This window comes from Neolamprologus brichardi, chromosome 1, assembly GCF_056152115.1.
Source record: "Neolamprologus brichardi isolate AB-2024 chromosome 1, ASM5615211v1, whole genome shotgun sequence".
Lineage (NCBI taxonomy): Eukaryota > Metazoa > Chordata > Actinopteri > Cichliformes > Cichlidae > Neolamprologus > Neolamprologus brichardi.
In genome coordinates this window covers 29018366-29035464 of record NC_142104.1, presented here as the reverse complement: position 1 = coordinate 29035464, position 17099 = coordinate 29018366, and the positions used below count along the sequence as shown (strand labels likewise).

The 17099-nt window shown below is 39.7% G+C and overlaps 1 protein-coding gene across 1 annotated transcript in view; it reads right to left on the bottom strand.

The window, feature by feature from the left end:
- The window catches only part of trip4 (thyroid hormone receptor interactor 4), an 88182-nt gene that overhangs the window by 54937 nt on the left and 16146 nt on the right, over positions 1-17099 (bottom strand). Inside the window, exon 12 of the mRNA XM_006793856.2 lies at positions 3273-3375. Within this exon, the coding sequence (XP_006793919.2) occupies positions 3273-3375 (103 nt within the window). The remainder of the gene's footprint in view (positions 1-3272; positions 3376-17099) is intronic.

Sequence of the window (17099 nt, the reverse complement as noted above, 5' to 3'; positions counted from 1 at the left end):
CCTTATTACATGAGTGAGTCTTGACTGTACATCATTTTAAATGTCACAGACTCCTCTGCAGGGTAATGACTAATCAACTGAGTTTGCATCTCGTATTGCCATCACATACCAAGTAATGCAACTGGCTGCAGAAAAGGGCAGAATTCGATTCGATCTCAATCTCTGATTTGGGTATCGTCCATCGTATCCAATATCGTTCCTGTGTACAGTATTTGGATATGCTAGGTTTGCCCTAGTTTTTGCCATGTGGCCTGCAGATATGACAAATATCAGCATTTTAATCACATGAAATGTAGGCAAGAGCACAAAAATGACGAAGAACTGATAATATTTAATTGTTTCAGCTGTCTTAATAGGATGGGATCACTACTGTTTCCATGAAAGGGAATACAGATGTTGCACATATATTTCAACATAAACCCTAACAGATCCTGGCAGAAAATTTCAGCAGTTAATTCCTAAAAAATGGGAATCTTTAGAAAGAAAAGCAGCCTTTGCAAGCTGGCTGACATTCATACAAGCTATATTTCCACAGTACTGATAGCAGAGTCCATCCATCAGTTTCAACAATTCATTTTATATACAGAATGACACATTGCAGCACATTATAGTTTATTAGAAATAATTTTTAACCATTATGTAAGACAGCAGCAGCACTGCTGTTTGAAAAGCTGTTCATCCCTTTTCTTGCTCATTGCGATGAGGTGTGACATAGCCGGCAATAACAGCGACAAGCAGATCTTGTCAACGTAAACTGCTTGAGGAGCAAAAAAAAAAAAAATACTAGTGCTAAACCCCGCTGACTAAGATGAGCGGCAATGCCCTGACCCGTGAGATGTGGTGGGAATTGAGGTAGAAAAGGGGCGAGAGAGCAAGAGCATGGCAGAGTGAAAAGCTAGCTGGTGACAGAAGGATAACACAAGTGGGACTGTGTAGGTCAAGATAACCAATTTAAAATACTGAGCTAACATGCACAGCTGGGAGCATCTTGTTACACAGAGTGTAACATGAGCCAGTAATGTGTGACTTTAATACTCTGTGTTACAAACAAGGAGAAAATGTAATTAGGAGATAGGTAAAGTGACCTTGACATTTTTTTTATTTGACATTATATGACACTGCCTAATGTTTGTGCCCATTTTAGGTTATATTAATGTAAATAACTTATTGGGTCTTTGAAAATGATTTGAGATAAGGCAGATCAAGTGTGCTAATGTTCCTGGACTAAACAGTCATCAAACATCTGTGACTGTTTGGATAGTCTAGATATCGCAAATTAGGCGTGAGCTGGAACAAAGCAGGAAGGGACCTTGACAACAGACTATTACACTGTCAAATATCTCAGCAGGTAAAGACATGACAACATAAAATTAACCTAATAGACATTTCTTTATGGGTAACAGAAACGTAACGTCTTAAAACAGACCACAGGTTAAGGGCTTGCTAAAGCGTGTGTCTTCTGTAAGAGGCAGGATATGGTGATGGATTATTATTCAGACCTGCGACGTTCAGTGTTTGACACACAAATCCAGTGACGGATGTTAAGGACGGAACAAATAAAATGGAAAAGACGCAGGCTGCTTTTTCTCGGAATAAAGCACAGCTTGGAGCAAAAGTTGCTTGAGTCAAATACTGTTAACAGCATGCAAAAAGGCCATTAAAGGAAACTGGGGCAAGCAAAAGACCTCAACAAGTTGCTGGCAGCTGCTGAAGACATCTTTCTAATGGAAAACAGTCACATTTATGTTGAGCAGCAGAGGGAAATTCAAGGTAGTAAGATGGGATGGAGCTGAGAACAAACCTCAGCAGAATAAAACCAGAAAGAAAACTGCAGCATGACCCAAAGAGGTCTGTTCAATCAAGACGTCCCAGAAATATCAATGAACTGAAAGATTTTTTAGGACAAATATTCCTCCTCACTTTTGTGCAGGAAATATCTACATTATACAAGTCTCTAAATCCAAGTCCTGACATGCTTTGGCCATTTTATCATGACTGTCTTCTGAGTTTGGTTTCGTATCTTATTGAACGAAGCTCAGGTTAGATTTTATTAGCAATTTCAGACTGTTCACAAATGTGTGCATGCAGCTGTAGCAGGAAAAAAAAATTGGCTCCAAGTACCGATAAAATTAAGAAAATGAAATCTATTAGTGGTTATAATTTCCAGCAGGGAACTTTAACAAAGCCATATTTATTTATTCACCAATAAAAAGAAAACTGCTGATTCATAAACAACAACCTACAGTCAGTTTAAATAATGCAGCACCAGATTTTCCAATCTGCGTCTACATCAGCAAGCCTATAACAACGCGTCAGCACGTTTCGACCTTTTATCCAAGAGCATCAGTTTAGGTTCACTGAAATGTGAAAATTAAAATAAAAGAACAGGCGTACACGAGCCTTTTTCCACTTCACGTGGCAGGAAAGTGCGGAATTGTGAAAGACAAACAAAGCAACCCCCAAAAAAGAGCTTTGTTTGTCTACTTTTTGTACTGAGTACAAAAAGTAGACTTTTAAAACCCTCCAGACCAGTAATAATTTTTTTAAGACCTGCTGACATCCTACTTAACAAGAATTTCATTTAATCCTTTGATGTTCAGGTCTGAGCTACACCTCCAAAGCCATTTTTAACTGCTCATTATGTTCACAAAAACCGAGACAAGACGATCATATCCAGTTTTGTAGGGAAAAAAAGGAGGGGTGTCATGGCTCCTGCTACATTTTACCTCAAGAATCTCAAAAAGAATTCTCCGTCGATATCAAACGATCTGAGAGAGGCACAGCTGCATAAACAATCCTCTCAAGTCTTTAGAGGGTTTAGAAATATTAACAAAGGAGCTTGCAGGTACATCATTTTTGCAGTAGCAGCTATGGCAGCAGAGGGAAAATGTGTTTGAGCTCGCTTATAAATCACACAATACAGCAACAACATTGCACATCCAGACCTAGTTAGTCCCCCAGGCAACCTGACAGCAAAATCCTGTCTTTACAGATGGCTCTCAGAGAGAAACTACATGTGTGTGTGTGTGTGTGTGTGAGCTGTGTGTCCATGTGTGTAATTTTGTTTTTATTAATGACAATATAGTAGTTGTGAATTGTGTAGCATTATCACTTTCACCTGTCTTTTTTATGAATAGGTGTAAACATACATACTAAAGATGATTTTTTTTTAAAAAGGAGAAGAAGAAAAAAAAAAAAAAAAGCAATTCTTAGTTAGCTCAGGCTAATTTCATCCACTCCACTTCCCCGGACATGAAAGAAGCAGGACTTACAGATCTTGTGCTTCCCTTTCATGGGGAATTTCACGAGCAACTCCTGGGGATTGGTGCAGATGAAGACGAATGGAGAAGCAGACTCCTCACAGGTATCAGGGAACTGCAGGGATGGTGGGGGGAGGGATAATGAAAAGAACAGTTTAGCATCGCCTTACACAGGACTAGCATGTCAATACTGTGCACAGAAAATATGTTGGCGCTCATGACAGCGTTACAGTTATGAATCATTCAGTGAGTCCCTGTTTATACGCCTACGCCGTGCAAACTGTCCTCCATGCCTGATGTAATACTACGGGCCTGACAGCAACTGATAGTTACGAGTCTCGCTGGGTCTTATGCACTATAATTGCACAACTAATGATGCAGTCGCTAATGAGAGCAGCTGCAGCACTTGTGAGCAGTAAAGACGACGCAAAATATATGACAACCGGCAAGAAATTCCTTTTTCAGACGCAGTGTTGTGCGCACATACTATTCAACAGAAACTAATGAATATCAATTTAAAAAAGACAGAAAGAAAGAAAGAAAGACGTATACAATGTTTGTGTTCATTTATTAATAAGGAGAACAAGGAATAATTCGAATTTCAAAATCAAACACATTCTTCCACATCTACAGAAATGCATCGAATTTAAAACACGCCCATAACATATTTATCGGTCTCACATGCTATAGCACATTCCTGTGTAAGAGTGGGCGTTTTACAGCCTATAAGTGACAGCAGCCCACAGCATACAGAGGCCAAGAGACAAGAGAAAACCTCTCTCTCTCCCTCTGTTATTGATTAGTCTCTCAGGTGAGAGTAGGGAATTGACTGACACAGTGACAAAGGAGTCATCTTTCCCATCACAGGCAGCCAACAGTTCTCAGCTCATCCAATTTCCTCCAGCACTATCAGATAGTGCCCATGATTGCATCTAGCCAGCCAGGAAGCAGCTCTTTTCATGACAGCATGCTTTTTCCTCTCCCTCCCCCTCCCCCCTCTCTTATTCACAGCCTCTCTATCTCCCTCAAAGGAGCACTGAAGGTTGTGACAAATTTGGGGCTTTTAAAGGAAATCAACAGAGTCTGCAACCTATCTGTAAGGTCCCTGCAAACTGGGGACAGATGATAGAGATGCTTATTTCTGATTAAACCCCATGTCGACTTGAATCTCACTCACGGCTGAGTGATAAAATATGTAAACACTCCTGAAAGAGCCCCTTGATTGCTCCCTTCCTATGGCAAATGACACAGTGATTCCAATTAAATTAGATTCCCCCGTTGGAAAATTCTCCTGACTGTCCTTGAACAAAATTATCTGTAATTTTGCAGGGTTTAAACAAGGCGGAGGGAACGAGGGGACGAGGTTGGAGATATGGAAACATCAAAACCAACAATGGAAATTGTTGGTAGCTTATTCCTGTGTGCCAAAGACGTTCCTTCACTACCAGAAGCACAGGTGTTGGAGCTTATTTCTTTGTTTTTGTTTATGGGATGGCTTAGGCACATTCAGAACGTCTTGGTCTTGTGTGAACCACTAAACTTAAATGTGAAGCATACAGAAAAATAAAACAAAACCAAATGATAATAAATTATATTAATAAATAATAATGAGCAATTTTTTATTAAAAAAAATATCTCTATATATAAAATACCTATGGTTCCTTAGTATGGAATATTAAATAGTGGATATAAGATGGTCATAAATCATCATTCTTAGGGAAAGTGAAATACATCACTGTTTCCCAAACTCCATCTTTCTACTTTAGAAGATTTAGAAAACAGTCCTCCAATTAGAGTCTGCCCCATACATCACTTTGCACACAACCACAAATAATTATATAACAAATTAAAAGAGCAAAAACTTCAAACGCTGCACAGTTGGACTTCATCATATCCTTCGATACAGCTGAGTTCTGAAGTTGGGCGTTCCCTATGTTCATGCAACAACCTTACTAAGTGGCGTTTAAAAGATGGACGTAGCTACAGTGATGTCACTCCTGGGTTTCTGAAATTGTGTTCTTAGGCCTTGAGATAAGCGCTTCAGCCATCGCCATCTTGGTGATGGTGGTGATCAAAAAACTGAATATGATGAGGAGAGGAGGGTCTGACTGTGAACAAGCAATCGATGAAAATTTGTAGGTGGGCCCACACACTTTTAAAATTATTTTTTTTACTGTCTATGACGGGATCAAAGTAAGCAACATTTCCCTACCAGTAGTGGTTAACACACTCACCTAACACATGGAAGATCCCTGTTTTGAGACTGGGAAGAGACACTGTTATATCAGGAAGTAAGCAGCAGCCAAAGCAAACTTCTTCTTAGTCTCCGTTAAATCCTGCCAAAGTATTTTCTTGTAATGGTTCTTTTGAAGAGATCAATTATAATTAAAGCTTTATGGTTGAATCATCCATGTGAAAATAAAAGGCACCAAAAATCAGTATTGTCAGTTTTTTGGGTTTTCATATTCCTTTTGTTGTTTAGTTTGAGTTATAGTGTTATTAAATGTACGAAACTATTTGGACATGAAACTTTAACTTCATAATTTTGTTCCCTTTGACATTTGTGAACATCAGAAAACAAATCACTAACTAGCTCCTCCAAGTCCAATATTTACGCCAATTTTAAGAAATTCAAGAAATGATTCTTAAACACATTAAAACCCTTGACACATAAGAAGAGCCTTTTACACACCCTTCCCTCACTTTACACTTTCATACTTGCAAAATCCTTTAAGTCTAGGCGACAGAGCTGCCTGGGTAGAGTGCAGGAGGCAGAACACAGGACAACCACTTGCTAGCTGCAAACACAACAGACTTTAGCCTAGAGACACGCTCTCATCTGTGCACATCAGTTACATGGACTACAAACTTGGCAGGTTAAAGGCCGTTTAATGTCTGACGGAGCTAAATTAAACATTTGTGTTCATCAGGTTATTTCTGCAAGACTTTCATGGCTGCACTGCATGTGTGAAAATGGCTTAATACTGCAGCTTTTTACCAACAATACAAAGTTCCTTGAGATCAATTTTGTGAAATGCTGCTACAAAGACAAAAATAAAACTGTATAGAAGAAAGAGAGCGCATTCATCATGCTCGCAGTGGTCATTATCACATTAACAGGAAAACAAGCTCCAAAATCCTTCAATAATGGAGCCTGTGAAAGGTAGTCGTCCTCGCTATTCTAACATTGTTAACACACCACTTTCTCACACAGCAGATGCAAAGTACTGTGCAGGCATGCTGCTCTTTTTTGTCTGAGTAAGACTACAAGGAGCAATAATCTAAAAAAAAAAATCACTTTAACAGCATGATGAACAATGTGACTTGGGCCACAAGTGAAAAGAGTTTATCTCTGTGTATAAGTGGGCTGCCTGCAGCATGAGAAGCACATAAAAGAAAAACTATACTTGACTTCAACGCCTGTGAGAATATTCTGTGATCTTAGAATAATTACATAAGACGTGGCAGATAAAAGAAGAATATATCACAACTAAGAAGTGAGAGATAAAAATTGGGAATAAGAGAAGATTCAAAAGGAAGAAAGAAGCACAGAGGCATTTAAGATCATTACAAAAAAAAAAGAAAAGAGAAATCTCTCGTTACACAAGATGGCTGTATTGTCAGTTGTACTCAAGGAAACAAAATGGTGGTGGTCTGAATTCAGATGAAACGAGCCTAGCTGCAGCCAGTGCTCGAGTGTGCTCATGTGAGACCCTGCCAGTTGCCTGCTCTTTCATCCTCCATTAGCTAATTAGCATTTAAAGCTGTTGAATGTGCTGCTTTGCCTCACTACCTCCCCCACTTAATTGTTTCCATTCCACGTTAATCAAAAGGGCACGAAACGTTGTGGTTGTGTGACAAGAAGGTTTTCTAAAGCCCTCCATATTCATCAGGAAGGATCTAATGTAGTCTGACTGAACCTGCTTACAAATACAATTAAAGTTAAACACAGGTATTGAATTAGGAAACTGTTAAGTGAATTTACACGAAAACACCGTGGGTGACTGTCACGTGACCTCGCAGTGGCACACTCGGTCGTTAGTGAGTCAGTTTGTTAGTATGGTAGGTCATGCTTACAGTCCTTGGGCATTCTGGGTAGACTGCCTAATGTGTTCGACATGGGGAGAGATCTGAGGGCCTGTGTGTACAGCTGCATTCAAATGCCTCAGCTCGAATTGTGTATCACTAGTTGATCTCTAATTTACTTGGCTTACTCAATCGTGAGACAAAAAGCTTCCGCTCTGTCACAAACGTCGCACGGAGTGCCCGTCCGCTGCATGGCTGCGTTCCACGCCGCTTTGAAAAGGTGGATGCAAACACACCTCGACCTTGTCGGCGTGACAACTGATGATAATTCTTGTCAGTGTTTCAACAAAAGTGCAGCTCCACTGTCCTAGCTGTGGATCAGACTGAGTGTGCATAATTCAATCATCTGGTTAGCACTCTTAGAGCAACAGCTTGACATTTTGGGAAATGTACTTATTATTTTTTTCCCCTCAGAGACAAGAATGATGTCACTCTCACATCTTCAAGTTTTCTGGTGTGATGTTAATAAGCCAAAAGGTTCTGGACTCGACATTTTGTATCTTAACTGATGCCATGTTTGGTTTTTCTTTTTTTGGAGACACAAATGATAATATCTGGATGACAGGTTGTTAAGATATCAGCTAAGGTTAGCAAGCTTTGACAGCCACCTGCATTCATAAACTATATGGCGTTACCCACACACAGATATTGGCACTGCTAAGTCACAGAATTATGAAATACTAGAATTGTACTCACCAAAATTAAAGTACAAGCTTCTTGAGCAGGTGGTACAACACAGCAAGTAATTCCTAAATCCTTCTATATACATCTTCGCCCAATAGTTTGCAGGCAAAAGCATGAGTTACATAGACCTAGAGACCAGTTGATGACAGCTGGCAACCTCTGGTTAGGAATGCATATTTTACCCTAGCGAACTAGTTGGTAGTGGTTGCTGAGAAAACCTGGTAGTGCACAGAATACCTTCTTGCGAGCGTTGTGGTTAGTAGTTGACAGCACACAATGTTGTCTGTAAACACTGAGCAATGTTTTTAAAGCTGTGAACCAAGCCAGAGAGTGAGAGATTTCACCTTCAAAATAAAAGTTGTGCCTTTCCGCCGCAAACAACATCAACGTCATTCAAATGGCACAGCTTTTGCCCTAGATGTTCTCCACTGCCTGTTTCTGTTGCATGTTCACTGTTTCTCTAGTTCTCTGCGATTATCAGGTTACTGGTTGTAGACAAGTCTGCATTTTCCATGCAAGCTACGGGCAATCCATGGCAACCTGTTAGCAACCAAAACAATCACAAGGACACTTTCAGTACAGCGTCATACACTTTTTTCTTACTTAGCAACAGCCAGCAACCACACTCTCCCCCTCAGATGTTTTCTGATGGCAGTTTTACATTTAACTGCTTTAACAGATGAGTTGCTTTTTGACAAATATAATGGAAACAGGGGATTGCTCTCCATTGAGACAATTTTCTACTATTAGAAATACGCTTTTTTTGAATTAGGTAAAAGGTGGCTTTTAGGTAGAGCACACAGAAGGCAACCAATAGTTCCTTAACACACACACGCAGCTGAGTTCTCCAATATTTTTCTGATCTTTCACACGTGGGCTCAATCGGAATGGACTCCATTTTTGTAGCAAGGAGCTGACAATGTAAGGTCTGTTATATGTTGGCGTACTGTTTTCATGCACAGCTGTCTACAAAATCAAAAATGGGTATTTAAACATCACAGAGGTTGTTTAATCATTTGTTTGCGCCAGAGGATAAAAAAACAGGGCTCCAACAAACTGAAACATCTTTGTATTTGCAAGCTAGACATACTGCAATGCTTTGGAAGTACATGCTGAAGTGGGATGTGTGGGAGTTAAGCAGGCAACATGCTGCAAATATGGACTCAAAATATTTAACAGGAGCACAGCTGAATGAAGGCTGATATAACACACTAAACAGCAAAATGAAGAGGTGAAAAATTCATAAAGCATCACAGCCTCTTCAGAGACTGCCAGTTCAATAAACTGCCCACTATTTAATTTGCTGGGATCAAGCCGGAGGGGATTCAACAATAACCAAGTGCAATAATATGAAATTCACAAGTTCATTGGAAAAAGTAAAAAGGGTCTGCTGGAAGGAAGCCTTTGGCCATAAAAGAATAACACTGGCTTAGAGGGCAGTGAGAGGACACAGTGACCTCACTGCTCTTACCACACATCTTTATATTAATGTAACATTGACTGAGGTTTGTGAGTTTTATATTTCACATGCGTACTTTATCACCTTTCCTTCCTCAACAAGTCATCTGCGTTCGATATACTGTACTGTTTATTCAAAATACAGTCCAAATACCATGAGCAAGCATCAGCATTTTAAGTAAACAACATCCATCTTAATAAAAACAGCTAAAACAGAGTCAGGATTTGACAGCAGGAACACAAACCTTTAAGCCCAAGCTTGTCAAGTAACAGCTCAACAAGCCAACACTGTTCCCTCTCCTCTTTCTACAATGTCTCTCTCCCTCTCTCTGGCTCTTTTCAGCTGCTGTCGGCAATTAAGGGCAGCAGAGACAAGTAATCTCCTTCTGGGCGACAGGGCCAGACCAGAACAGGCATGTGGAGTGGGCTGTGCAGTGAAAGGGGGAGGGGTTGGGGGACTGCGAGGCTGGCCCCTGCCTCAGCCCTAGCCAGGCCCTGCTTGGCTGCACTCAATCTCAGCCCAATAAAAAGCCCTTCATTGGCAGGGTGCAACTGAGCCAGACGGGCTGGGAGCATGTGGCTTTTAAAAATGAGGAGAGTGGAATAAGGGGAATGGGAAGGGGGGAGACCAGAGAGTAAAAATGAGGAATACGATTTGGGAAGAAAGACAGATAATAAGAATACAGAGGCGGAGACTCTGATAGATAGGGAACTACACAAAACCAACTGCGTATTCCCTGAGAGGACACTTTTGAAATACTGCTTAGCCAGTTCTGTCAAGGCTGGTTTCACCCTGGGAATGCAGAAACAGATGGGTTGTCTCTGAGCTATGGGCTACATGTGGGAGGTGAAAGGGTGTTGTTGGGAACTGTATGCAACAGCAATCCTTTGCCAATCGTTCTTTAATCTATTGTGTTCCCCAAACAACACAAGCATGTTTCTGGCATTCATTAACCCGCCAACAAATGCAGCTGCCCCGAGGAAACTTGTACTCAAACTGCTTTTCAGCCTTTTAAGTGTGTTATTTGTTTTTCCATCGCCGAACAGAGCACATACAGGCAGCACAGACGTTCAAAGACAACAAAACGCACAGACATGACTGCACAAACACAGACACACAATTGTACATTTCCCTTGCTCTATAAGTAGAGCTTTAACTGAATGGCATCATAAGCGGTGCCAATTTTCATGCCGTCTTGTAACATTTCTGTTTCAAAAAATGAATTAATGAAGAAAAAACAAAAACATATAAATGTGATAAATTCAAAATAATTTTAAAGGATCCCATATACTGTAATGGTCTATCAATAAGCAATCACTGAGATTGGTGCTACTTGGACTTTTACAATGACTCTACTTCTGTCTCTATCCTAAAATCTGTAACTGATGAGCTGCATAGCAGTACCTGTAAATCTGATTTATCAGCGATGAATGAATTTTTCTTTACAAGCTTCTAACAACTGAGGACTAGTGTGGTGAACAATAGGTGCTCAGATAAGACTGAAAAGCTGGCAATGCTCCATTTCTCTATGCAGAAATGCACTAATTTCCGCTCCACTGCCTATAAACTGGGTGGCAAACTCATGAGCATAGACTTTTGTTGTCATAGTAAGGTAACCTGTGTATTTTTTCTCCCCGCAAAGTTGGCATGCAGCCTTATTTTTGTTGGCAAGATTGTCATCGAAGGTATGAAGCCCTAAATATGTTCACACATCGCTTTTCTCTTCTGTGTTTGAATAATCAGCTCAACAGAAAATGGCCCTTGATATTTTCTTCTATTTATTAGTTCACAAGTCGACAGAACATGTTTAATTTGATAGTGAATTCTAGATTGGATATGAAACGTTACATGAATTAGACACACGTATAAACATCTATACCAGATTTAACACTGTCCAGGGAGCGCCATTTAAAAAAATAGGTGTTTAAAGGTAAAGTTTTAGCGCTTGTGTGTGACAGAACCAATTAATTAAATGGAAACCAAGTACATGTAAGCTTAAAAGCAGTCTGCAGGAGGTCACTTTTGTACTGCTCCTGTCTACAACAATGAATTTAATGTTAAAAACCAAGAACATGCTTTCACTCTTTGCCTCTTAGGTAGTATAAATGGTTCTTCAATATTGGCAAGCTGCACTGATATGGGAGGCTACACCTATTAGCCATAATGTTAGGGTTCATAGATCACTTTATAAATGAGGAATCTGTGGAGGAGAGACTGTTTGAGCCAGGTGCAGCGGTCGTTCGCAGGGCCGACAAGTTGAAGTTGATGTGATCGTTTATGCAACATTAAAGTTTAAGTTAAACCCCAGTTATATCGAGGTTAAGTCTTTTCACAAGCGCATCCAACTACGTTAAACATGAAAAGACCCCTTTTCAGGGCATTTCAGCCCTGAAGTTCTCTAGTTATTACTTTTTTATAGGAGGTGGATGGACATTGGGCATTTGTTGTTCCTTACCCACCACCTCCACAGTACAGATGTAATGGTTTTATCATTTCACAGTGAACAAGTTATGCGTCCTGCCCACTGCACACTATTTAGGCAGCATCCTTAACCAAACTAGAATGCAAATTTCTACCAGTGTGAATGTAGCGGACATGAACCATCTCCTGTGACAAAGGGCAACTTCAGAAAATGTCAGTCTAGTAAAATTTTATTTCCACAGCACCTTCCAAGATAAATATCACAAAGCGCTTCACAAAAAATGCTAGAACATCAAACTAGAAAGTTATCCAACAGCAGTTTCAGCAAAGATCTACATCACCGTTGAAGTAAAGCAGCAACAATGAGGTGCGGCTGTTTAGCTGCTGCTGCCGTCAAAGACTGAGACGATTTTAATATTTACAAAAAACGATTCCGGTAGTTTAGCAGGGATCCTCCATGTTTTCTGATTTGCCACCATCTGTCGTTTGCTGTTAATTCAAACTCGCGCCTTCATCTGTTTGACATTAAAAGCCTTCCAGCAGTTGAGGAGAAAAAAATATTTTCACATCACATTTACTGTTAAACATCTGCAGGAAGTGTTGAGTTTCATTAAGAGAAACTTAAAATGATGAAAGAGCAACAAAGAGGTGTTGACTGGAATGAATGAAACAGCTTTTCTGTTTGAAAGTGAAAAACAGCAATAAGTGCACGTGTCTTAAATGTTCCTTATAAATATAAAAATGTATCAATGGAGCCTTCACAATGAGAACTACAGTTCACACACCAAGCATTTTGTATTTACAGCTCTTCCTTCCTGTACATCAGTTCTGATATTCACTAATGCAAACGTATTAATGCATCAAATGTAATAAAAGATGTTATTGCATTAAAAAGCTGACTTTTTGTATTTAGTGGCTACATCAATAGACATTAGAATGCAGGTCAACCATTTGTGGGCTAAACAGCTCAGGTGGACAGGAATATTGTGTTAACTGGTTTATTCATGGTAACAAAGTCACTCAGCTGCACGGTATCAAGGGTACATGTCAACAGCTCTACGAGAGTTTGGCTAGCGGCCAAATTGCATAGTACATGTAAGTGTAGCCTGTGGCCTCTTTGCAGACATCATACGTTTCAGTTGTCTTTTAGACTCTCAGCCACCATTTTTCCCAATAAATCCCAGTTGGCTGTCAGCAACTATTTTGATAAACGTATAACTGTCATTAATTAATTAAAAAAAAAAACATTTACCAATGACAAATATACCCAGGTTTCAACTACTTAACGTGTACCAGCAGCAAATCCTTTCAGCTATGTTAAAAACATGTAAAAGGTTTTTTTTAAGAAGAAATAATGTGATCAACTGAATAAACTGCTTGCAAGTTAATCTATGAACTGACACCTTATAACGATCAATGTTTTTACCTTTGCTTACAGAACAATAATTCTCAAACCTTTGTCAAGACTAAAACGAGAAGCCCTCAGCTTGTGCAAAACACAGGATTAAGATCGTACTTGCTCATAACCCAAACCGATACCAGACAGCTACTGCAGTTCATTTAGTCTCTTTCAGTGGAGCTTAGGCACAGAGTTGCATGGTGATGATTAAAAATTTAGCATACTCCTTCACCTACAGAATCAACTGGTGTCAAGTTAGAGAGTGAACATTAATTATCCAGGAGTGCCCAACACTGGCTCCTGAATTTTTTTACATTATTAATATCCTCAACGCAAGAGACATGTCTCATTATTAGAAGCTCGGCACCAAGGCCACGATTTTCCAATTACTGCCCCCGTGTCAGTCTGTGTCCAACTAAAAAAAAAAATTCCCTAAAAAAATACTTCCGGTTTCACTAGATATGCAGGGTCAGACAAAGTTTGCACTTTGCCATAAATTAAGTCAAAATTCATTTTCAATTCTAATCAAACCATCAGCGTTAATGTGAAATTCCATTAAACCTGGGGCAGCCAACATATTTTTGTCATCACTGGACAGAAAATGCATCGTAAACCCTGACAAAGCCTAACTCCAGCGCTCTGAGAGTGAATTAAACTGCATTTAGCCCATGACTGGGGAAGTAAGATGCAGCGGCAAAATGGGCTATATCTCAATTCTACCCAAAAGTCTATGCAAGGTTTTACTATATTAATCGTGTGGTTTTGTGGTTTTGACTCAAGAATCAACTCAGCCAGTCAGTAACTCATTTTTTATTTTCATGCAAATAACTTCAAGGTGTCACCAGCCCAGTACTGAATTATTGAAATTTCCCATAAGGACTAAGGAGCCAAAGGTATTTATCAATTTTCTACCATTGTGACTCATAAGCAAACACTTCAGCTCTGCAAAAGAAATGTTGGTAAAGGGCAAGCTGCACATTAGGCTTTTCGGCCAGTTCCAGTGCTGACAGGTGTAGTGAAGTCATGTGTTTTTGCAGTGAGATTCACACAGACTTCCTCACTTAGCCCAGTTCCACTTTCCCAGCCATGTTTATGACTTCACCTCCTGCGGAGGCCCTCGGGCAAGAGGAAAACAAGACTGTCTCACAACAGTCAAAGCCTTTTAGACTCAAAAACACAAACTGCTGGAACTTTCCAAGAAAAAGGGTCCTCTCTTTTACTCATAGTCAAGCTTCTGCTTGATGACTGCTGGACTCTGGCAATACTGAAAAATAGAGTTATTTCAAATGTGCAGTGAAAAATATAGTGGAGATACAAAACAATGCATTTAACAGTGCAGTTGAGAAGCTGCAAGTACCAAACATGGAAAAAGTGGATGTTATAATTATCAGACAACCTCATGGCAAGCGCTTCTACTTGGTGGTTTCCTTTAAAACACACACGCACGCACGCACACACACACGAACCCCTGGAGACAATTACTATGTCTGCCTTCAACCCTCGACTTCAAAGAAAAATTCCAGGGAATCTAAGGCATTAAAACTTCTTATTTTCCACCACAATCTCCTTTTATCGGTGCCACAAATCCACCCCTCCTTTACACAGGTGCTGTCAGCAAAAATGCTTGTATTTTAAGTAAGGTAACAAACCACTTCACAGTGGGCATTTGATTTCATAATGTGGAAATTGAGAAGAACTGGGGAGTTTATGAACACGTCTGTCTCTTGAGGTGAATATTTGCTTTGATATTCTGACGTCGGGGTGCAGCCCTGCCATCTGTGTTCACTCAGCCTCTGTGGGAAACAACTGTCTCTTCCCTCCTTCCTTCAAAGCTGGCAGAAAGCATGGTTTGAGAAAGGAGCACAAAAAGAACCCTCGATTCTTATCAAAGGCATGTTTTAGGTTTCTCTAAGCCCATGGGTTAGTACTATACCGTACAATAGATAAGGTGATCCGACTGATATGTTCTAACGGAGGGAACAAGGGTGCTGAATAGGAGCCCCTTTTCAATTTATATCTTTACAGCCTTTTCCAAGTAATCCAAACTTTTTGAGTGGTTAAATACAGCTAAGAGATGGAATGAATACTTTAAGTTTCTTTGCATTATTAAATTATCCTTCGCTTTAATAGAAAAAACAAATAAAAAAAGATTAGGCAATTGCTATACATTTTTCTGCATTGCACATAAGCAGCTGACAATAATACAGGGACAGTTATCACCTACAGACCTTCTTGAAACTATATCCTGATGCAATTCAAGTGTTCTTTTTTCGTGTGATCTGCTGTTGCTCTTTGTGGATTTACGCATCTAAATTCAACCACATGTAAACAGATGTTTCGTGAGCTGTCTTGGCCGATTTCCATCCATCCAGTATACTGTTTACTGGTTTTATACTCGACAGTATACAGTTGGTGTGAAGTTCAGTCACTGAATCTCAGCCTCTTTAGCTAAAATGGAAATTCATCTCTGCTACACTTTATGTAACCTAACTCTGGCCATGGAACATCAAACACTCTGAACGAGACCAACACGCTGTTCTCACTTTAAATCCATCAGAGTACAACAAGCTAACCTGTTTATCCTGCACTACACTGCAGAGTATTTTCATGCAATCTCCATTTCAATCCAATTCAATTATATTTATGTAGCACCAAATCACAACAACTACTGCTTCGAGGGGTTTTGTGTTGAGAAAAATCCAATTTAAATAGCACAAAGTATTTACGTATACATTAATTTGTTTTGCAGGACGTTTCACAATATGAAAAATCATAACTTCACATCATATACAAACCCAAGATCTGGTTGAAAGCAAACCCAGGACTTTACATGAATCTTTAAATTCCCAGTTTATCAAATGCCACTGAGCAATCCATATCCGGTTGCAGCAGATGGCTGAGTCTCCCTGAGCCTGGTTCTGTCGGAGCTTCCTTCCTGTTAAAAGGGAGTTTTTCCTTTCCACTGTCGCCAAAGTGCTTGCTCATAGGGGGTCATATGATTGTTGGGTTTTTCTCTGTATGTATTATTGCCTTGAGGCGACTGTTGTTGTGATTTGGCGCTATATAAATAAAACTGAATTGAATTGAATATCTTTAAATATGAGCTCTTTTCTATTCCCCGTCTCTCGTGTCCTGTTACATTTGAAATTACCTGTCACTTAAACCTTATGAACTTTACTCCTTTTATTCTCACTCCTTTTCCATAGGGCTAGCTAGATGCTGAAGTACCGGTACCATGGCTTATGGACATCTACACAAAACAAAACATCAGCCCACTTTAACCTGTAACTATGGCGATATAACTTATGCATAACTTACAAAGTTTTGCCTCTTTCATCTCTTTGCATGCGATTGATTGATACACCATTAGGATTGCCTTTCCTGTGTTATTGTTCAGGCTCAAATCGGTTTGATGTTTAAAAGCGTGCAGTGATGTGAAACAACAACTCCCCTCAAATGTCTTAAGCCAAATGTAACGAGCCTGTTTTGAAAATGTAAGGAACAGAAAGATATTTATGTGAAAATGCACACAGCAAAAGAAAAACGCTGTCAGAAAAATAAATACAAAAGTAAAGTACAGACACCTGAAAGCTCCATTTAAGTACAGAAACGAAGTATTTGTACTTGGTTACTTCCCAGCCCTGCTCTTGATATAGCCTAACTGATACCAATTTTGGCTGGCAGAGATAATGTATGAAAAAACAACAGAAAATCAACAAAGAGCCATAACTTTTCTCTGTAGTCTCAACAGGACCTTGTCAGTACTTAGCTTTGCGACTACACAATGTTC